We start from the raw sequence: 23,967 nt of genomic DNA on the forward strand, positions 1-23,967 counted from the left end.
GTAGTGCCAATGACAGAGGCAACACAGCGTGATTGAGTTGCGCCAACTTGATGGATGATGGTCAGAGTCTGTCGAGATTAGCGCAACATCGTGTGCTTCAAGTTGCATTTCTATGACTAGTGCAAACAAAGCCCTCGACGAGACTGTTTCGATTTCGAATAATCCAGCTGCTAGATTTCTATTGCTTCTGGAATACGCCAGCAGGCACATTTCCGTCGTGGAAGGTTGACGAAAACTGACTATGAAAAAAACGTTGTTTTTGTAACATACCTGTGTTGAAGACAGCCATATGTCTTTTAGAGCAGGGTCAATCTGTCGGTCGGCTGTATCTATTGTTACCTACAGAATGAAAAAAAATATGTTTTACTGCTTTCGGAGTACGATACACTCGTTTGAAAAAGACTCAAAACCGTCATGATATTTCATATATATATATATATATATATATATATATATATATATATATATATATATATATATATATATATATAATATATATATATATATGCACTGTCAGGTAGGTAGGGAGGAGGCTCATAAAGGTATACAGTCACCTGTAATCTAAATATGCCCATATATAGTCAAAGGGGCGTTCCTTGGTATTCAAAATGCCCATGTGAGGGCGCTGTTTTTAAAAAGCGGCCACCCGCTTAAAATCTGTGATTGGTTAGATTTTCTTTTTCTATGGTAACTGTGTACAGAATTGGAACAGGTAACAGTATGCCTTTAATGTAGATGCAGATATGCCGTGATATAATCATAATGAGTTTCTTACGTCAATGTACTGCAGCAAATCCGTTTCACCGCCAAGACTTGCATTTGTCTTGAATATCACAGTGATAAGAATCTCATTGGCCATGGTGAGATTGGCCACCTCTGTTACGGCGCCCGATTGGAGAAAATTATTCAACAGCGACATGATAGTCTGTCCTTCAACCAATGAGAAGTGTTCTTGTTCACTGACCTGAAAAAATAATGGTAAGTAATTTGGATTTAAGAGATCCTCATTTCACTGTTCCTTTGCGAACAGAACGGTATCATTGTGTTAGCGCCAAGGTCTTGTAGAACAACAATGCTTTCAACACACCCCCTTGTTCGATGAATCGGCTACGACTGTCACTTTGGCTCATGCAATATTTTTATTTCTATGGCTAATATATTTCCGAAAATGCACTTGCTTAACGCAACTAAAGATACCCACAAAACTGAAGTGTTCAATGTATAATATTGAAAAGAATGTACTATAATAAATTCGATATAAGCATATGCTACGATTTTTAGTGATGTTGGAAACATATAAGGCATTTGAGTGAACTGCCGGTGACTTTGGTTTTTTTACAGCAGACCGAAATTTCTCGGCACTCATCGCGAAAGGCGGGCCGTACAAGCGGATTCTCCACCAATTGGTACAACTCAGAGAACATAGAAACAAGTGTGACGCGGTTGAGCAAAGGGTGCGTCATAAGATGCAATACTTCTTTTACTGGTTCCATGATGCAGTGCGCGCTAGGGTATACAAAGTGTACGTTACTCGTATAACTTTATAGCGGTAGGGTATACGCAGGGTATGTTACCCATAGAACTCTATGGCAGATTACACCCTAGCCTGTTTTCAACGCCGATGGATAGAATATACATGGGGCATTATTTGGCATTGCGAATGTGTGTCATTCTTGTATAAGAATCCGTAATACAACACAAAATCAGTATGTTTTCGTTGTTTTGAGTATATATACAGTGTTTGATGAAGCTACAGCAATGCATTGTGGGATAACCCGGAGAAAGGTCTATTGTGAAATGAGGTAACTGGTAACTTACGTGGTCTTGTAATGTCGTTAGGTCGGAGATAAGAGCTAGTGGAAGATAAAATATTCCAAAATATGGACACGAGTTAATCTGTCAGATTCTACAGCAAATAGTCTGGTATCTATTTCTCTCTGTACTGTGTAATTAGATAGGCCCTAGGGCTAGTTGCCCGTACATGATACTTTTGCGACGGTTATAGATGTACATGGTACTGCAAAATATGACAAAAAGATGCAGTACAGCCGCACATTTAAAGAAGAAATCATTCTCTTTTCTCGAAGTACTAATTATGTCATTCGAAATGTCTGGTAAAATTTTGATATCAAGTATTGTCATGATTTTATGATAATATACCAAGATAAAATTTATATATAGCAAATAAACACACATTTAAATGTAAGTTTTGCTGTTAAATTGTTTAGTTTTGAGTATAGTAACGTCAAGACCTTTGCGTACCAAATTTTATAAAAGCAAACGATCTAGCAAACTGCCTGGGAGTAAGGTAAATGTATATTAAAACACACATAAGCCAAATTTGTCGTCTCCCGTAAAACATACGTCATTTATGCTCTTGTTGTTCTACGTCGTGACAACCTGTGTCTCCGTCATTAATTTTGCTGTGTTGAAACAAACATAATCGAAGTTGAAGTATCTCGTGAAACTTTCCTAAAAATCAGCCAGTGACTTCCGTCGTGTCTGCGAAACAAATTACCTGATGTCGGCTCCGCCAGTGCCGTTGGTGATGGAGTCGTCTGCGCAAGCGCATCTGTTGTTACCGGCGGCGATGTAGGTGGCATCGTCAGGGATGCTGTAATTATGCAAATGAAGGAAATTTTTAATCGAAAGATTCATGATTACCAATTCTTGCGAGCAGTCTGAGTAGCAGTCTTGGGCTCCATTATTGCATATAGCTTCATCAGTCCGGTTGTTCATCATTTTTGCTGTTTTATTCTTCTTCTTCTGACTGCTAAAGTTACTTTCTTGTTCTATCAAGGAAATGCTGTCGATGTGCCTGGTGTTGAAATTGATAATGACTGTGTATGTGATATGTGCGTGCGCGTGATAAGTAACGCTATTTTCGGCAAGTGAAAATCAATATCAGCAACAACCATCAAGGCGACAGTGTCACACCTTTTATTTGTTTGGGACACTTGACCTTCGATCGACATATTGGGTATTGCTTGAATGAACGCATAGCTAGATTAAGTGCAAGGCAAATATTAAATTTTATGAGCGAGTTATGGTTTTTAGAGTAGAAATGTATATAAAAGAGTAAAATCAAGATACTAAAAGCGAGCTAGGGCTGAACCTAGATGAGACTTTCTCACAGTCTATCTAGCATTGTGTACAATCAGTTATCGTAATCTGAGTGCTGACCTGGCGCCGCTCTTCATTTGTGATAAATATTTGAAGTAGTGAGCACGACTGACAACTTGGTATACGCTCCATTACTGAAATTATTATCATTCCCCGTGGTACATCTCAAAATTTAGATTCCCCGAAATGCCAACCGTAATCATGCCTTTGAAGCCTAAATAGTGCTTAATTTCACCTTTTGCATTTGTTACGATGTTTTTCTTTCGTGTTATCAATTCCTCTTTTTTCCAACTCCCTGTACAATCATTCAAAGACAGAGTATTTGGATTATCAATGGAGTCTGCATGAATATGTTATTAAGTGAACTGCAGCGCGGAGATAACTTCATATTATGAAGTAAAGCTTGAAGTACAACCCTCATGGTGATAAAATCATGGCTCAGCAGAAAAATTCACACAAGTTCCAAGATTTTTTTTACTTTTGTGACATGAAACAAGTTTAAGAGAGAAATAACCTGATCATTTAGCGTGAGGTCAAGGTCAAATGATGTTCTTAGTTAACACCACAACGCTATAGGACTGTTAAATGACATCCGCGTCCTTTGATATTGGGTAGAGTAGGATAAAACTCAATAGTTACAGGATTGAGGAGCAGACAGTGCAATAAGTGATACAATGGACCGACACATTTCCCAGAAGTCTCCGTTTGATTCAAAGCATCGAGTGGACGTCCAGGTGGAAGAATATATCAAAGAAGATTAAAGAGGATTATAATTGAAAATTAAACGTTCAGCATGACACCGTTTCAAGTATTGTACATTTATAGAGATGGGTGTCTTCATTTGCCAGAACATTTGCTGTCTTTCATTATCATACTTACGATCAACGGTGACAGAGGCCACATTCGACATAATTAGGAGAGTGCTGCTTTCCGTCACGGAACAACGGTAACCGGCTGTGTCGCCCCCATCAACATCCGTGATGCGAAGATCATACTCCCCACTCGTATGATCGCCAACGACAGAAAGCCGCCCGTCTCCTGGTATGACGACATCGTCATTCGTGATGACGACTGCATCTTTCATCCAGTGTACGATGGCCCCTGGGGGTTTACCCGACACCTTGCAATTCAAGCGAACCGTGCTTCCTATGGCCACAGTGGTCGACACTGGCTGTTCTGATAAACCTACATGATGGACAGTTAAATAAAAGTAATTAAATTAGTAAATACATGAATGAGAAATAAAATAAATAAACAAAAATAAATAGACAAGTCTTGCCCTCTGGCATCGAGTCAATCTAAATTAATTAATGTCTGGTATTTACTTGTTTTTCTGCCTTAGTCTTATAAATTTGAAGAAAAAGCGATTTAAATGTTGACAAGCAACCAACAATGGATCTATTTACCTAGTCCAGAAATGTTTGGCGGAAAGAAAGCAAGCAGTATACACAGTCGAAGCATCTGGAACAAAAAAAATGGGGAAAAATCTCATTAAAGTGTGTTCAAGAAGAAAGATAATGATAATAGTGTGATGAAGTAAATTACCCTATCCTCTTCTAAAACTTAAGTAATGGATAATTTTGTACTATAATGTAACACCAAGTATATATGTCTGATAGACATACCTGATAGACATACATACATACATACATACATACATACATACATACATACATACATACATACATACATACATACATACATACATACATACATACATACATACATACATACATACATACATACATACATACATACATACATACATACATACATACATAAATACATACATACATACATACATACATACATACATACATACATACATACATACATACATACATACATACATACATACATACATACATACATACATACATACATACATACATACATACATACATACATACACAAGTTAACAATATTACTATAACTTTAAGCCTCGTCGTCTTTATAAAGTATGTGAACTAGATATCGTCAGAAGTGTCGCATGAATGAACCTGTACAGAGGAGAGCAATGAACCAAATAACGTTGTCGACAGGTCGTCACTTGTGAACTTAAAGCATATCTTACACCACAGTAATATTTTAATCAAATAAATCCTTTTGGCAGACGTACAGAAAACAAGCATTCAGGGCAAAGGACAATAGATAGAAAACTACCTGAAAGTTGTTATGAAACAAATGTGCGCTTGGGGCAGTGTGCACCATGGAGATTAAAATATTACTTTTTGTCTTGAGCTTTGAGATTGTTCTAGAAATTGACACCAGTCGCGATTCATTTAATCAACTGTGTTTATTTTAATTCAATTTTGTGTCGTGTGCAATAAATTCTGCATGCAATCGTGCTGAGCAAATTTAATTCAGAACAAGGTCGCGGCGAAGGATCAAAGCGCAGGGTTATTAAATAAGCAAACAGGGGATTTCACCAGTGGCCTTCCCAATGAATTAGAAGACTGGTCATCAACAAGACGCGCCAATATCTCGCACTACGGACCACTGAAGGAGACCTGGCCATGTATAATGTACACGTAACAAACATGTGACTACGAGGGTCGATGTCTCTGGTTCTCGTTTGGCTGTTCGCTTTTCTGTCAAATTTTATGTTTGGCTCCCGTGTTCACACCAGTACTTGCTGGAGGTGGGTTCAATAATTAGCATCAATTTGCACAGATATAATTCAGAAATAGGGGTATATTTGGTAATGGCTCGGTGGATTAATCAATATTCGCTTGACATGTCGGATGTCGGCTGATTTTAATTCCCAAATATCGTGACTACTCGACCATCAAGGCCTGAGTCTGCTGAAATTTATTCCTTCAAGTTACTATATTATGATGTCAAAAAAGGCCCACGGTCTTAGGGCAGTCTGGGAATTCGTTCAAAATGTTCACCACAGAAATCAATAATAGCACCATACTGTAATGTTGGGGTTTACCACACACATTAGCATATGAAAAACCTTCTAAAAAGAGACAGTAAGTGAGCTCAAATTCTGTGTCAAATATTAATTAATATGTTTGAGGAATAGTAAGGATGACACTAAACCCACCTGATTAGATTAATTTATCTTAGTATGGCAAATATAGTCACTACTAATTTGCATAATTTGATAATATGATTTTACAAACTCCTCGTACAGCTTTCAAAATTGACGGGAAATATAAAAGAAAGACATCGTTTATGTTGGTCCAAGTAAGAGCAAAATTTGAACTTTGTGACAATTTTTTCTCAGTATTTTGTTGTAAAACCTTCGTTTGTGAAGCCGCTTATCACGTGACTCGCAAATTTAGTTTCTTTCATTTCATTGTCTTGTTATTGGTTGCGTGAAAATATTGAAAGACAAGTGTTCCAGTCGCTAAATTTGAGCTTAATTTGTTCAAGTCATATAACTTTCAACTTCCTGACTGATGGCTTAAAATATTGAATAGCAAGCGCCTTCTATGAATGAATTACTGCTACACAGAATAACCTAATGTTACATCACTGTTTGTTCGCTAGAACAACCAATGAGGTGTGTCGGTCGCTTGCAGAATAGTAAGTGAACTATTTTTATTGTCATCAGTGCGGATTCAGTTCGAATCTGGTTCATCTGAGTATTAATATGCTCGCTATTTTTGTGATTATGTTCACCGGGGTGGGCTGTAGAGGTAGAACGACAGACACAAAGACAGAAACAGAGACTGAGAGACGATTAGATAATAAGCTAATAACTATTCAAATTTTATTTAATTTCATCGCCTTTCATTTTTGGTTCCCGCCTAAAAATTATTGACATTGAAAACGCAGGTCAAACGACATCTGAAACAGCCGCTATAGGAGACACAATCTTCAATCTGTGTAAACGTAACACTAAACGATAAACTATGAGGGCTATAAAATGAACGATAGCGCATATTAGGAGAGAACAATAAATATTGAAAGCGGGCAGACGACAGTAAAATTTTCGTTCACGTCACGCACACGATTTCAAAGCGGTATTTGTTGAGTTACATTCTACGCCGCGTCACACTATACCTCGAAAACGGCCTTCCTTATTTAGTATATTCGGTGAGTTTCTGAGCAACAGATGTAATGTTTCTATTGTGTCACGTCTGCGGTAAATTATCACTTTCAATGTAAAAAAAGACCTGTGAACAGGTCAATTATGATTTTTTCGTAATCGTCTGACTCGCAAGCCATTCTTTAAAATGCCCGATTGATTGTAACTTAGTACACGGTAGACAGAGCATCATTCAAAATGAGAAGGCATTGACCAACTGACAATGATGTCATTCTTGTCAACATTCACTTGAAATTACACGTCATTCGTGCCTTGATATCAGTACATTCGATTCTACTGCCAATTAAGCAGTCTCGTTCACCACGCAGTCTAGGATGACAAAAGTTTGCTAATGAAGCTAACGGACACAAGTCGCACGATAAAAGAGTAGGGACATTTTCCTCTCGGAACGTGTGCAAGGCATACGAACAACGATAATAATCCCAATTGCCTATCTCCTCAAATTCCCTGGCGTGTATCATACATAGATAAATAGATATAAAAGTAAATGCATTGATACGTGGGTGATCCTAAGATAGATAGATAGATAGATAGATAGATGATAGATAGATAGATAGATAGATAGATAGATAGATAGATAGATAGATAGATAGATAGATAGATAGATAGATAGATAGATAGATAGATAGATAGATAGATAGATAGATAGATAGATAGATAGATAGATAGATAGATAGATAGATAGATGGATGGATGGATAGATAGATAGATAGATAGATAGATAGATAGATAGATAGATAGATAGATAGATAGATAGATAGATAGATAGATAGATAGATAGATAGATAGATAGATAGATAGATAGATAGATAGATAGATAGATAGATAGATAGATAGATAGATAGATAGATAGATAGATAGATAGATAGATAGATAGATAGATAGATAGATAGATAGATAGATAGATAGATAGATAGATAGATAGATAGATAGATAGATAGATAGATAGATAGATAGATAGATAGATAGATAGATAGATAGATAAGATAGATAGATAGATAGATAGATAGATAGATAGATAGATAGATAGATAGATAGATAGATAGATAGATAGATAGATAGATAGATAGATAGATAGATAGATAGATAGATAGATAGATAGATAGATAGATAGATAGATAGATAGGAAGGTGGGTAGGTGAGTCAGTGGGTAGGTAGCTATAGGTACTAACATCCATCCATCCATCCATACAATCATACTTACACATAAACACTTAGCTACATACGAGAAGGAAGTCACTGCATGAAAAAGTCACACTACAAAGATACTTTTACATGAATAAAAGTTGGAAAATGTTACATATTACAAAATTGAAAAGACGTTGGTGAATCAAAGAATTTGCGAACAAGGTTTTCGTTCGCATCTTTTGATATTTAACGTTTTCTTTAACTCAAAGTGGTGGTACAGAATGGATATCCGTCATTCGTAGCGAAGAACTAGTATGTGCGTCAATATATTTTGCCCTCAATGGGAATTCAAGGCTTTCCTTTGTTGTGTAAAAATGGCAAAAAGTTGAGCACGTACACACAAATGTCTCCCTTCTTAAAGAGCCTGTTTGTTGTAAACTTAGAGCTCTGAGAGCCTGAAGTCACACCTGCGCGTTCTCACCTTAAAGAACACAAAACGCCTTGATGTTCCGGAAACTATGAATACATACACTGCAGTAACAATGTCGCCGTGTACGACGGTGTTCGTATAACGCTATAAGATTACATGTGAAATTACTCATTTGTTTTTGCTTTGTGTACAAACCAGATGTTTTCATCCCCACTTTCCTTCAGAGCAACTACTTCTAATTTTGTCATTATTGCTCTGAATGTTGGCATTCTTTTCAGAAGTGTTCCAATGTTGTTTACAGAAATTCCCTTAAACCCTTGAAATGCCGTGCGATTGTTGACAACGCCGTTATTTCCCCAGCCGTCTCAGCTATCACAGTGTTAGGTTTCTCGGAAATACACTTAAAACAGCTCCAAGAAACAAATTCGATACGCATCCCGCATGAATTTCTTAAAACATGAACAGGAATTTTTCGTTCGTTACTTCGAGGTCACTTCAGCTTCTTTCCAACGATTTAGTGACGGTGTGGTACCTTGAAATGCATGAAACGAAGAATCTTTCAAATTCTGTAAATAATAAATCGGTTTGGAGGTTCAGACAAAACATGCGCGTCTCTGGTTATCTAACTTTACTCTGATATATATATATATATATATATATATATATATATATATATATATATATATATATATATATATATATATATATATATATATTATATATATATATTATATATATATATAGGAAGAAGTATGAGAGCATGTTCATCTTGACATTGTTCGTATTCTTAAATTTTGGTTTATTTCCCAAACATTTTGTGTTCGTTGGGGAAAAGCAATTTCTTCCACTTTTACTGTGTCAAACGGAGTGCGTCAAGGTGGCATCATGTCTCCCATACTTTTTAATGTATACATGGATGACCTTAACAAGGCTTTGTCTGCCTGTGGGATCGGTTGTGAAATAGGTGGTACAATGTTGAATAATTATCGTATGCAGATGATATGTACTTAGCAGCGCCTTCTATCAAGGGTCTAAGAAAACTACTCAAAATTGCCAGAATTTTGCTGAAGAGAATGATATTGTATATAACGTTTTAAAAACAAAATGTATGTGTTTTAAATCTCGAAACAAATGCAGAATTATTCCACCAATTACCCTTAGGGGTTATAGTATTGATTTTGTGTCAAAATTTGTGTATCTTGGTCATGTTTTTACATTAGACTTAAAGGATGATGATGATATCGCCTCCCAACGTAGGGCATTATGTGGTAGAGCAAACTTACTTCTAAGAAAGTTTCGTAATTGCTGTTTGAGTGTTAAGTTACGACTTTTTAATACTTTTGTAATAACATCTATTGTGCTCAACTTTGGTGTGATTTTAATGTTTCGTCCATTCGTAGCCTGCATGTTTGTCACAATAATGCTTTGCGCAGGTTTTTAGACTTATCGCGAAATGCTAGTATCTCAGCTGCCTTTGTTGAAAATCGTTGTAAATAATTTTCCAGTCTTTAGAAGAAGACTTGTGTACAGTCTTGTCCGGAGACTGCAATGTACCGACAACAGTCTTCTAAGAGTTTTACTTTTGTCAGACTGTAGGTATTCTGGATTACAATCTTATTGGAGACAGCTTCTGTATCGTTAGTCTTAGAATGCTTTTTATTGTCTCTCAGGTTCCTGTTTTTTAATGTGTGTTTGTAATCTGCCTGTACTTTCTTGTAGTTTGGTGTTGTGCTTTTTTGGTGTACTGTGTAGCTTTTTTGATTCTATGGACGGTCCTTGTACCTGTCTGAAATAAAGTTTAATAATAATAATAATAATAATAATAATATATATATATATATATATATATATATATATATATATATATATATATATATATATATATATATATATATATATATATATATATATAAGACAGGAAAATTTCAAATGTATAATTCTTCACGCCTTGATAATATATATACTCCATTACATACACTGTGCATGGACTAAATGAATGGCCGGCATAAAACACAAATAGAATGTTACATGTTTCAATTTTTACGCACAGCGCAATGTTTTCATAGATAAACGGTCGATAATAAGCATTATTGAAAGGTAATGTCCCGTGACAGCAGGAGATGCCTCACACGCTCATTTTACGTTGATTTGAAAATGGTCACACAAAGAATGCCACGGAAATCCAACAAATAAATACAGTTTGTGCTCTTTTGAGAAATCTCATTACAAAGAAAAGTGGACATAAGTAGAACAGATGTGTACAAAATTGTTCGTTAAATATTTTTCATGTTAAAGGGATGTTTTACGGAAATCGCGTGATTCAAACGTCCTTTTGCCGAATCGACTTCATACCGGAGACAAGGACACCGCAGACTGAAGTGCTAGCCGAAGAACTGGCAATAGAAACTCAGTGTTTTAAATCTGGTTGATGTTTTTGCAATATTATCTGTTCGAATAGTACTGTACGAGGCTTGTCAATAGTTTACTAATTGCACCAGCCTTTGAAATGTACATCCAATTTTCCTCAGTCGCCAACTTGGCTAATTAAGATTTTACTCTTAGTATTTACGTGAACGACTATATAACATTCCAGAACAAAATATTCCCATCTCTTCCTTGAACATTCTTCAAGACCTTTACTCTATCTCTCTACCCTTACATTAGTGCTAATAAAAATATATTTGTAAAACAACATACTGAAAAGTCTACCACTTTAAATGTTTATCCTTACAGAACGTAAATGCAGTGAGAAACATTTCGAGGGGAAAAATGTAGAGTTGTGGGTTCGGAATGCTGAGAGAGAGAGAGAGAGAGAGAGAGAGAGAGAGAGAGAGAGAGAGAGAGAGAGAGAGAGAGAGAGAGAGAGAGAGAGAGAGAGAGAGAGAGAGAGAGAGAGAGAGAGAGAGAGAGAGAGAGAGAGAGAGAGAGAGAGAGAGAGAGAGAGAGAGAGAGAGAGAGAGAGAGAGAGAGAGAGAGAGAGAGAGAGAGAGAGAGAGAGAGAGAGAGAGAGAGAGTTTGGTTCAAATGTTATTTTTCAAAAGGCCCCTTGACTGCAACGGACGTCTATTTCAGTAAACTACAACGAAAACTCATTACTCTTGAGGGAATAGTATTTTTCAATCTTACACTAATGCGCGGTTCTGTCTAAGGAAAAAATATCACGTGAAAAAAAAAAACGATAAAGGACAGAGAAATTGTGAGTTCTTGAGCGATAGAAAACATGATAGCTCGAAACACGAGCGTCGGTGTCAATTGAAGCAGAGTGCCCCCGATGACAGGTGACGCTTTGTTAGTGTCTTCAAAATACTGCTTCGTGCAGGCAAGCTAAAATTTCATGCTAATGTCAGTGAAAAAATAGCTTTTTTACGCACGCATTGTACTTCCAGGAGGCTTCACTTCGTTGCACTTGAAAGAATTTCACCACAACACGAATGAATACCTTCGCTGATGAATTGAGTGGTTTTCAACCAGGCTGGTTTGGTGAACAGCGATCACTTATACACGTTAGAGTTGAGAAACTGTATAGCAGTGAAATTCTTCTCTGACTGAAGGACCAGCGAAATGAATAAGGTATTTTACTTAAACATTTTAAACTAAATATTTTCGAAGAAACTTGCCAATCTTGGGTCAAGTGGAGGTCATGACCTCAACTTTTTGACCCCGGCATTTGCGTACCCTATGCGTATTGCATATTTCGGTGATAACATGTATCCACAACAAATTAATCATCACAAGGCACTGCGATGTTCAGCTTAATGTGAAAGCGAAATTGGGGAAATTGCGAAACGTTTTGGGCACTTTTAGAGGACAAAATGGACCAAACTCAACTTTGGAGGCGTACTCAATTTACACTGAACTCCATAAATTTGATGGCATGTATCTCACTTAGCCTTGGCCGATGGCAACAGTCGAGATGATAGCCCGGTTATGACAAAACTTTTACCCTATATGCAAATTTTACAATTTTACTACACTCGGTAGCTATCCGGGCTGACTTTCACAAGGCAAACATCCACCTTGAATGTTTGAAGTCGCTAAACAACTCTCAGACATAACGTTAAGAAAAGAATAGCAAACAGCGAAACAAATTCAGTCCATTAATTACGTTTTCGCTTCGCTGATTCCGTCTCCAAGAAAGAACGGTCACGTGTGCACGCACTTACCATCGGTCCAAGAATTCGCTAGGCATTGCATGTACAGGTACATAAACGTTAAGGTAGAAATGCGCCTCGGGACCAGATATTCAGACTCTCTCAAACTTTTTTGAATCTTTTCTAAATTTACGACTTGTTGAGGTTCATTTTGAAGACCTTTGAGTAAGAAAAACTTTTTTGAAAATCGAATATTTTATTTTTCTCCATATAATTAACACAGGATGGCTGCCATGTTGAATTCAAAATATCGGTAAATCTTGGTTAATTTGTTTCTCCTGTGCCAAAATATGCACGGTGACGCCCGCTTTTTATTATTGGTTTTGAAAGTGTAGGGTTGAAAGATTCCTAGAGGAAAATTTGAGCGAAAGTGTAAGTCTTCTACTTTCGAGTCGAATACCTTTATTTGGTTTACCTTTCAACTTTCAATGAAAACGCTTGATAAATTATCCTCCGAGGGTGTTCAGAAATGACCTCTGCCTACATTTCCGTATTTAGGGACAAATTAAAACGTCTTGTGTAGAAATAAACTTTAACTTTTCACTGCAGTTGCATAGTCGATGCAGCTAATGTTCGTTCGGTGCTTCTATTATTAAACATAGTATTTACGTTGTCACTATTGACGACACGAAATATTCAGCTCGGACGAAAAATTCGTCTTGTACCACAAGGGTAGCTACGTTTTCGAGATACTAATTTTGAGGAGCCATCATAGGCCAGTGGCTAGAGCATTGGACGCACGATAACAAGATGGTGAGTTCGAGCCCCGGCATGGCCATGGTGTTGTGTCCTTGAGCAAGGCACTTTATTCCTCATTGCTTCTCCCCACCCAGGAGTGATGGGTACCTGGTAGGACAGTGGTTGTAATGTGGTGCTGCGCTAATTGGCTGCACATGTGAGCTGCTGTTTGCTTCCCAGGGAGTTGAGTGGTATCAAATTAGGTCCAGTGACCAGGGGTAATAATAACTGTAAGGCGCCTTGAGCACAACTTGTGAATATTTGTGGATTATTATTAACCACTGTCCAACTGCAGTGTCACAGTCCAATGCTGATATTATTTGATCGTCAATGTGTTCTACTTACACGAAGATGCATCCGTGAAGAAATGAATTCATGGAATTCGCTGCTTACTTCCTTCACGTGAAATCTTTGATTAAACCACAGAAGCAAACCTCAAAGTGTAACTAGAGGAAGAGTATTCTATGCATAACATGACAACAGTTCTTTTTGCTTTTCTCATTTTTGTATTGACTATATTGAAGCTTCTTAGCAAGACGAAGTAGTCAATTACAAGTCAGTGTCCGTGCGATGGTGATTACGTCTTATCTTAACGCTCCTTGGCAAGATTGTGCTCCTTATGAATGTTAACACCTTGAAATCAACTGGTCATTATCTCAGAGGGTTTTGCGGGGAACTGTTTTGATGGAAAACCAATTTCCTCTCGATGTAATCTTGCGATTGGTCTAAGGAAATGAAAGCATCTTCTCGCCAGTAATGAGGGAGCTCAAAACACAGCCGGCAACCTTTCAGCGAATAATCACCATTCCTTGAATTTTATCTCCCCCCCCCCCTATCGGATCTACACCAAAAGGACGTTTTAAGTTTGCCAAATGCAAAGTACAAACTGCTCAGTGTGTGAGTGTTACGCATCCTGAAAGGAAATATGCAGCTGTAAAATCATTTGACCTTCCCCCTCCTGCTGAATTATGTCAATGAAAGATTTAAATTTCAATATTAAATCATGACCAAAGCATCTGCTCATCCTTCCCTGGAAATATCAGCGTTAACTCTCATTCAGAATTACAATCCTAAGCATCAATGATTTCCATGGTAAAGTGAATACCGCATGTTCTATCTCCATCCAAATCTTAAGATAACTGAACGTATTTAAGTCTTCAAGGATTTTCCTTTTCCTAAAGGTCTGCTCAAGAATCATAGATAGATAGATAGATAGATAGATAGATAGATAGATAGATAGATAGATAGATAGATAGATAGATAGATAGATAGATAGATAGATTAGATAGATAGATAGATAGATAGATAGATAGATAGATACATACATACATACATACATACATACATACATACATACATACATACATACATACATACATACATACATACATACATACATACATACATACATACATACATACATACATACATACATACATACATACATACATACATACATACATACATACATACATACATACATACATACATACATACATACATACATACATACATACAAACAGACAGACAGACATACATACATACAGACAGACATACAGACATACAGACAGACAGACAGACAGACAGACAGACAGACAGACAGACAGACACAGACAGACGTGTACATACATATAGAGTGCTGCATCACCATGAAAGGGATATCAGTTGAAAAGACGCGCGAGTTTAAATGCATAACATTAATATTGACATATTGGTGTTGTGATTGAATTCACACCCTCCTTTGACAGCGCTCAGAGGTTAACGTCTACAATGGTACACCAAGGAGTGCTTATTCTGATAATTGTGTTATTGATAACAGCGCAAGTCACGTCTCTCACAGTTCGTAAACATTTAGGCAATGTGAACATTTTAAAGTTGAATTCTTAAATCGAAACCCCGGTGCATTTAGAACTGTGCAAGCAGTCCTCTTAAAAAAGGTAGGACAAAATTCACTTGGTGACTGAAGTAGCTGTATGTCTTATAAACTAGCACCTGTAGAAGAAGGGAGAGCTGGTACTTGAGAATCACGAAACGAAACTTTGACGAAGGATAAAAACAATGCAGATCAATCAGAAGACTTTTAAGAATCCCTCCGCAATGCTGTGCTCATCCCAGTGATCTCAAGACGCGGAATAAATTCAGCGCTCTAGAAGAAGCTGCAATTACATCAGTAAAATATCATATGAGACTGACTTTGCTCTAATATAACTGACTCAGTAGTAATTAAACAGCAAGGTTTGCAAAACGCCTCTTTACATCTCTTAACAAATCTATACGTGGATGTTCCTCATCCATTGACGTGTACCAGTGAAGTTCTTTCAATTATCCTGGTTGCCATGGGTTCAATTTTCAGCAAAATAATCCTCAATGTTTTCAGTCCAGTAAGGATGATACCGATATAAAAAGGATGTCCTGGAGTCATCCATACATCAAAATCGACACAAGGGATGATAAAATATTGCATAATTGTATTCCAAAACAGCGTTCGGTTACCCATCAGCTTTCCGGCTATATTGTTTGCCGATAAAACACCACACATATGGCGACCAGAGGAATGAATGGCTGGGTACCATATTTCATCTCTCTATAAATGCACCGATACTTACATCACAGATAATAACACATATTTCTAGCACAAGAAAATTATGTGATCTGATCCAGGCAGATAGAACTCTTGGTTACCCAATTATTAAATAGAATGATTTATCGTACAATCTCAAAAGCACTTCTTTCCAACATTACCACGTGTACTGAAAAATCACGTGATTCAGAAGAAATTGCTTCTGACGCCAGACTCGAGAGAAAGCAATCTGCAGGTGACATTTTTGATGCGACAAATGCTTTTCGTTCCATCAGCCACTAGTTAATTACTGACGCTTTTCAGCGGTACGTGTTTCCTTCAGATGTTTTCCATTGTGTCGACTAACATTAGTACAACTGGAAAACCGAGAAATTTTGTTGAAAAACTGTTCATATCTAAAGGTATCTTTTCTGTCGGTTTATCTTATAATCAATCATTATCTAACAAAAACTCACGCTTACTGGGACAGTAGTATGTCACTAGCAGGGTCTTGTTCTTGTTCTACTCCAAAAAGCATGTTGAAAACCAAACTGTAAAGCTTGTCAACACAGCGGCTACATGTGTAACATGCAGACACTGTTTACATTTGAATTCTAGTCCGGACTTGAATTTAATTGTCAACAATAACAATGCAGTTTACACATTTATAGGCTGAGTTGACAAGCTGAATACTGTGTATCTTAACATGCATGCTTCGCGGAGGGGAACAAGAAACTATAGTTTAAATTAAAAACAAAACCGGAAAAAAAACATCGCAAGAACTGGTCCTTTGAACCCTAAGTGAATAAAAAAAGCCATGGCAACCCACTCTCCATATGTTGGCGACTTCATTTTATTAACAGACTACAAACGTAAACATTAAACATTGATGTATGATATCAATAGAAATATACTGAAACGATGAAATAAATCTTTCCTGAAAAGCTATCAAAACCTATAATGCTTTCTATCGTAGTGTTTCAGCTAGGTAATACCATATTTTCTTAGTATATTCGTATACGTATGGCATCCCTTTATGAAAGTTCTTTCAGCAAAGTATGGACGAAATGAAAGATTTCGTTAATTTGACTAATTTGACTTATTATTTATAATGGGGAACATAGATCACTGCCCAATGGGACAGTCTCTTCATCACTACGTGACAAAGCCTACCTACAACAGGCTGGAAAAAATCAGCTTTAGTTTGCTACGGACTGTTTTCCAATCAAAAGAAGATACAAATTCAGTAAATTCTCGACCGGATTGAACTCATAAGTTACATCACCCAGTCATCTAGCGAAGACATCACCGTCAAAACCGCTTGGCTAAATCCCCACCTTGAAAAGACTCGTCAATAACCGAATTAATTTGTTGTCACGTTTTCTGACTGTGATCCCGCCACACACTGGGAGTTCATGAAGCATCCGCACACACACATTCGCTATGCGCGTGGCATAGCTCACAAAACTTATCAAAGCAATGAACTGGGCAAACTACAGCCTTGGAGACAATTCTGTCCACCATGTAAAGCTATCAACCCAGGGTAGAAACCTCAGTAAATTCTCGATGGGATTCGAGCTCACAACGTACGGCGCCCAGCCACTTAGCGGAGACATCATAGTCAAAACCAAAAAGTTTGCTGTAAAGACTTTTCTTGACAATATATGGAAGTTCATGGTACTACATATATTTCCGATTTTTCACCTGCGTCACTTTGTTGCGCACCCCTCAAGTAACATCTTTGTTGTGGTTGTTGTTGTTGCTGCTGCTGCTGCTGTTGTTGTTGTTGTTGCTGTTGTTGTTGTTCTTTGCCAACCAAGCTACAGCAATGATACAACAAGAGATGCTGCTAAGGCTCTGGTCGAACGAATGTACCTATTCTCCTTCTTACAAAAACAATGAACTATCATGTTTGAGCTAATATGAAGGTGTCATCTAGCAGCTCAATCGAGAAAGTTCTGTCTAAATACGCGGGGTACTATCCCTTAATTAACGTCCCTGGGTTTGTTAGTTGACCTCATCTGAACTGTAGTTGAGTCAGGGGGTCAAATAACCAACCACACAAAAGAACAATTCATGTACCATATATTGATTGAAAGCCGAAATGTCCTTATATCGGATCGATCTCTTGAAGAAATAGAATATTAAACCCTCGCTTTAATAATGGAAAAATAAAAACAGCAACATCACGGTAAGTATTTTGTCTCCTACAACGTAGTCCGAATATCTGCTTAACTTGAAATAAAGACGCCTTTCAGCAAACTGGCAAACCCGAACAATCTGTTGAGTAACATAGGGAACCTTTCCGGGCCTTAGCCTATTACCTATTCCAAGCTAGATAAACCCTTCCTAGCGTGAAATGAAACACCGATATCCGTCATATATCGCCATGACTACGTGACTTGAAATCACGAATCATGTATCTGTATGTACATTCTATCCGTATCATATGTACCGTATTTTTCTCAATAAAGTCAGACCTGTCATTTTTAGTTATTTGTGCATGTTGCTTTCTGTATTCAAAAAGAAAGCCATTTTTGGGTGCTTGTGTTTTATGCGTTTTTACTGTTTACAGAATTTTGCACCATTGTTCTTCTCTCTAACTGATGTCATTATGTTACAGTACTGCACTTTATAGTATTGTGTCATATTATGTCTCGAGGATATCATTTTATGCCGTTTCTTTTACCATCAACGAATTATATGATGATCAAAATTTCTCGTAAGACGGGAATCTGTACAGGACAAACATAATCTATTGTGACGGATTTTTCTCCTGGCAGAATAATTTTCTCATTGACAACCTTTCTTCAAACCTGATCGACTATAGTCTTTCAGCTCCTTGCGATGAATGCAAACAACGTTGTTTTCCAGTATCAGCGCTGAGTTTGAGTGACAGTGAAAACAGCGGCATGACCTTCCACCCCCGATATCTCACAATACTGATGAGCGTACCTTTGATGAAACATGGCCACAGCTTTTCTATAGATTAAGCTTTGTGTAGGTCGAACAGGAGTTGTAATTCTGTCCTTGTTTGCAAAAGTAAACTAGGTTTTATATCTCCCTTTTGTCCAGAAATCAAGTAAGAAATTAATCGAGAAAGGGAAGAAACACTAAACCCTGATAAACCCTTAGAAAACACCGTTCCCTGAAATAAATACTGATCGGCATCTCAGAGCGGGACAAATCTAATAAAATCGCTTTAATACACACAGTAAACCAATTTCGTCGCTGATACATACACGTTTGTCATGATTAATAAAATTGCAGTCCATGTCAATATAACATTGACTGATTGATTGATTGATTGAACGACAAATTTGTTAGTGTTGATATAGCATCGACGGCTCTGAGTTACTTTATGCATACTGTTAGTATCCCTTGGAATAACATGAGCGTTTACCTTTCGTTGAACATAAACCTAACTGTACGTAGTCTGGTATTCAAAGGAGTGAAAGAAATAACAATATACCTAGCAACTTACCTACTAACATATGATATTACACTTCACTACATATACACACACACACACACCACACACAACACACACACACACACACACACACACACACACACACATATAATTATTATATATTATATATACTCTATATATTTTATATATATATATATAATTTTGTACATATGTATCGTTTATTGAGGAGAAGACTTCTCTCGTTGAGATTGTGTTTTTTGTTGCCAGGAAATCGTTTGTTTGGAATGAACCGTGTTTAGATGAAAAATTGTTGCTTTTTTCCCTCTACCGCCATCTATCATTCTTAACCTTTCTGAGAGACTAATGGACCAGATGCATTTCTCATTCATTGGCGTTATTGTCCCAGTACATTCGTTGAAAATCCCCCGATGTGCCGTGACATTTCAAGAAGTGTGTGGCACCACACTGTACATGTTATTAGGCTCGCAAATTGATAATTGAAACAACATAGTAGTTCCATTATGCAGTTACTGAAAATACTACAATTTTTCCCCACACGATACATCATTGAAAGGAAACGCTCAATTAGTATCATTTCATGTTTCAAACGAGCAATTACCCGTCATTGAAAATTACACAGCCCATGGTGATGTCATCAAATTGTTTGGTGTATCCTTATAATTACATTAAATGCCAGTTTTATCATTTAGTGGACCACAAACCAACAGAGAGGTTAAGAAAACGTGTACATAAAACTAATAACGGACAATTCTTTTAGTGTTAAAACAGACCATGATATGTGCACACGATGATAATGAAGACGACGAAGAAGAGACGACGGCGGCGGCGACGACGACGGCGGCGGCGGCGACGACGACGACGACGACGACGACGACGACGACGACGACGATGATGATGATGAAGGGGATGGCAATGACGATGACGGTGGCGACGACGTCGTGTCGAAATACGATGACTACTGCGACAATGTCGGCGAGAACAGTGACGACGACGACGACGACGACGACGACGACGATGATGATGATGATGATGATGATGATGATGATGATGATGATGATGATGATGATGATGATGATGATGATGATGGGAGGACGAGGAGGAGGAGGAGCGGGAGAGTTGTATTCAGTTCCACATCGATCACAAAATTAGAGCAAAACACGCGATTAGACGAAGCACTGCATTTTCACGCTTGCTGACATCTACCGTGAGTCTTAACATGCAGGGGATCACTTATTAGTAACTATTCGACTATGTCGTTCCATCCCCAGCGAATAAAAATGAATAAACCGCAAAGGCCATCTTCTGTGAAACTGTCAGAGCGAAGCCACCGCATGGAGGTAAAGCATTGAATACTGATTACGTCTGTCAGTATGGCGATATGGACTGATTGTCATTACACAGAGAACAAATTCAATATAAAATAAATATATTAGAAGCACAACGCTCACGGAAATCAATTTTTACTTCTTCTCGTACGTTCTCGCTACAAAAGCTAAATGAAAATTGTGTAAACCAACTTATTTTGATCGACAGGTGTAAGTTTTTTGTGCAGACCGAAGCTTGCATACGCCAGCCCAGCGATGACAGTAGATAAAATTGAAGCCATACACCAATAGCGATTGCAAATTATCAATTGCGATGAAAAGGAACCGTGAGCGAAGATACAACGAAATGTGTGAAACTCTTTGCCGAGACGGACACGAACGATTTCGATTGAATCAAGTGATTAAATCCCTTTGTGAAGCCAATGGAGTTCCGAATTACAAAAAAAATGAAAAAAAGCAAAAAGAAAAGCAATAGAATTGAGATGTAAACCAGTATAATTATCGCAGACAGACTCACCGCTTTAGAATTTTCAAATCTGCTTTTATCCCAGATGCATCGGCAATTTGGCGCACTTTGCTAGTCGACTCGACTGACGGACTGTTGAGCTGGATGAGAAAGTGAGATGCGCCTCTCTGCGGGTTTCCCGGGATGCATTGCACCATGCCTCGTTTTAGTGACGGGAGGTGGCACTAGTAACACGCACTAACTTGTCTGTCGTAAATGGTTCTCCCTTTGTGAGATGCCTTCTAGCAGAATATTTACTGTTCACCTTTGGTAGTGTGAATCGGACGCCAGAACACTTCGAACGCTCTTCCCCATTCTGTTACTTTGAGCATCATTATATTACCATGCCCTGCCCGTCGCATTTTGATTGGGCGAGCTGAACCACGTGACTGACCACAAATACACAGTAATGGTTTCTCTACATGCCCGTGAATATAAATAATAAGATTAACAACTCAAAGTATCGTAACTTCGCACTCAACGTAAATCATAATCAATCACAAAATAAAAGTGGAGCACTTGTAGGTCAAGTTAACATACTTTTTTCTGAAAAACATCTCCGGATTTGCCAATTTTTACAGCGCACGTGACAATGCGTCGCGTATTGCTCAGTTTCTCGGGCCCAGTTGTCGTTCGCTCCTGTAATTTTCGGAAATTTTGACGGTTTTCTTGGGTTCGCTGATAATATATTGGAAATAACAGACTCCGCGCTGACCATTAACGTTTATTTGTGGGCGCGGGCTCGAGGAAAGCCAAATTAACGGGTTAATGGTCAGCGCGTCGCCCGTTATTTCTGTAATAACTGTTGAACTAAAGCAATACACGCTAAGGGTGCTTGGGTCATTTCCAGAACCACACTTGTAGTACAGACGGGCAAGCATGGAACAAAGTGAATAGATGAAATCTTGCATTTTCTGGCTAACGGAGCTCAGAACCGTGACTCGGATTGCAATAAACGTCAACAGTGAGCGTTTACCTCAAGGAGGCAAAATAAATGTTTCATACACGGCAAGGTGAATTCAGCTAATCTTTACTTTATCACGCTTGCATTCCTTTTTTGTCGCAGAAAAAACCTTTTTTTACTAATTTATTCCAAAACAAAGTTCAAACTGAGATTTGTGAAATATTATGAACTTTCAAGGGCATTGCCAAAGCTTGCCATTGCATAACTTTTAACCGGAAATCGTGATTTTGGAAGGTTCAGCAAAATGTTTGTCACGTGACTATTATACAAATAATGACAATGTACTGTTCACGGTTGGATTTCCCAACATCAGGGCTTTCAGAAAATATATACTTTATTGGGCTTTGGGACTTCTATAGCTGAGAAAAAAACTAAATCTAAAAGTGTCCATATGGTATCTAGCTACCTTAAATGTATCTTTGATTTGGAAATTTGTGAAATACAAAACGAAAACAACAAAGACGTACAATTTATTACATGAGTCACAGTGTGTGGTCCAACTGATTAATGAAATTCACCACCGGGGAGTCACGCCTGCGCCAATCATAATTGTCACTTTAATAATCATGTGTACCCGGTCATTTCTTAATAATATTAATTTCAAAAGTCGTGAACCATTTTGACATTTTATCGTTTACTTTATCAATACTTGCCATGGACAGCGTATTATTCATTTGCGATTATCAATCCATGATATTTCTGCTTTGCTTCGTTCCAAAATTATGTTTGACTGCATAGTAAATCTGAAAGAAATCGCGGATTCAGATGACGTCGTGATCTCTCGGTAAATTCCAGGCGATAAAACGCGTGATGTGCTGCCAATGGTCGGCGTCTGCTCGCAGGCAGTGGCAGAGCGAATATTTACAAGCGAGAAATGCGAGTATAGAGCAAGTAAATCTTGATTAAAAACACTGCAGGTTCGTCGGAATGTTCGTTTGTAGTTATAAAGTATAGTTTATTCACAAAGATAGCCAACAGGTAAAAATTACGTGTTGCGCGGATGCGTGTCTGCGAATACTTGGACGCATTTGGCGCTGCGTCTCTGTGAAGTTCCGTTCGTTTGGCTTTTATAGCGCGGTGTGCGACATTTGGAAACGATCGCCACGGCTTGTGCCTATCCTGATAATTACGTGAGCAGATTAAATCGACCTTCATGACTTATTACCGAACGTGAGGGCGGATTAACGTTATTTTTTTGTCCTGCAGTCACAAACAATGCGACGCGGACAGACCGTGTCAATGCGTCATGGTCCTCGCCGACGCATTGTTGAACCCTGGTAACTTATGACGATCTATAGGGCATTGATACCACGCCGATTTTATAATGTCACAATATGTGTGCTTCAACTAACTGACAGATGCATCAGTCATATTACATATGTCATGAAAATTACCGTTAAAATGAACTTCCATTCACACATGGTCGTTTGTCACGATTATAATGCACTAAATGCATTTTATGACAAGCTGAAGACAGAACCTTTCGCCATTCTAAAGAGTAACGTCAGCCCCTGTATTTAGATTCA

The 23,967-nt window shown here is 37.8% G+C and overlaps 1 protein-coding gene across 3 annotated transcripts in view; it reads right to left on the minus strand.

Annotated features, from left to right (window-relative positions):
- The window catches only part of LOC139130216 (adhesion G protein-coupled receptor L2-like), an 88,248-nt gene that overhangs the window by 15,371 nt on the left and 48,910 nt on the right, over positions 1-23,967 (minus strand). For 2 of the 3 annotated variants that reach the window (XM_070695965.1, XM_070695964.1), the window contains 6 exons: positions 4,530-4,584; positions 4,003-4,308; positions 2,519-2,614; positions 1,819-1,853; positions 776-964; positions 271-339 (listed from right to left, as the gene is read on the minus strand). In XM_070695965.1, the coding sequence (XP_070552066.1) occupies positions 271-339; positions 776-964; positions 1,819-1,853; positions 2,519-2,614; positions 4,003-4,308; positions 4,530-4,584 (750 nt within the window). Of the gene's footprint in view, positions 1-270; positions 340-775; positions 965-1,818; positions 1,854-2,518; positions 2,615-4,002; positions 4,309-4,529; positions 4,585-21,489; positions 21,814-23,967 lie in introns of those variants that run through there. The other variant, XM_070695966.1, reaches the window with a different exon arrangement.

Source organism: Ptychodera flava, chromosome 3 (assembly GCF_041260155.1).
Source record: "Ptychodera flava strain L36383 chromosome 3, AS_Pfla_20210202, whole genome shotgun sequence".
Taxonomy (NCBI): Eukaryota; Metazoa; Hemichordata; class Enteropneusta; family Ptychoderidae; genus Ptychodera; species Ptychodera flava.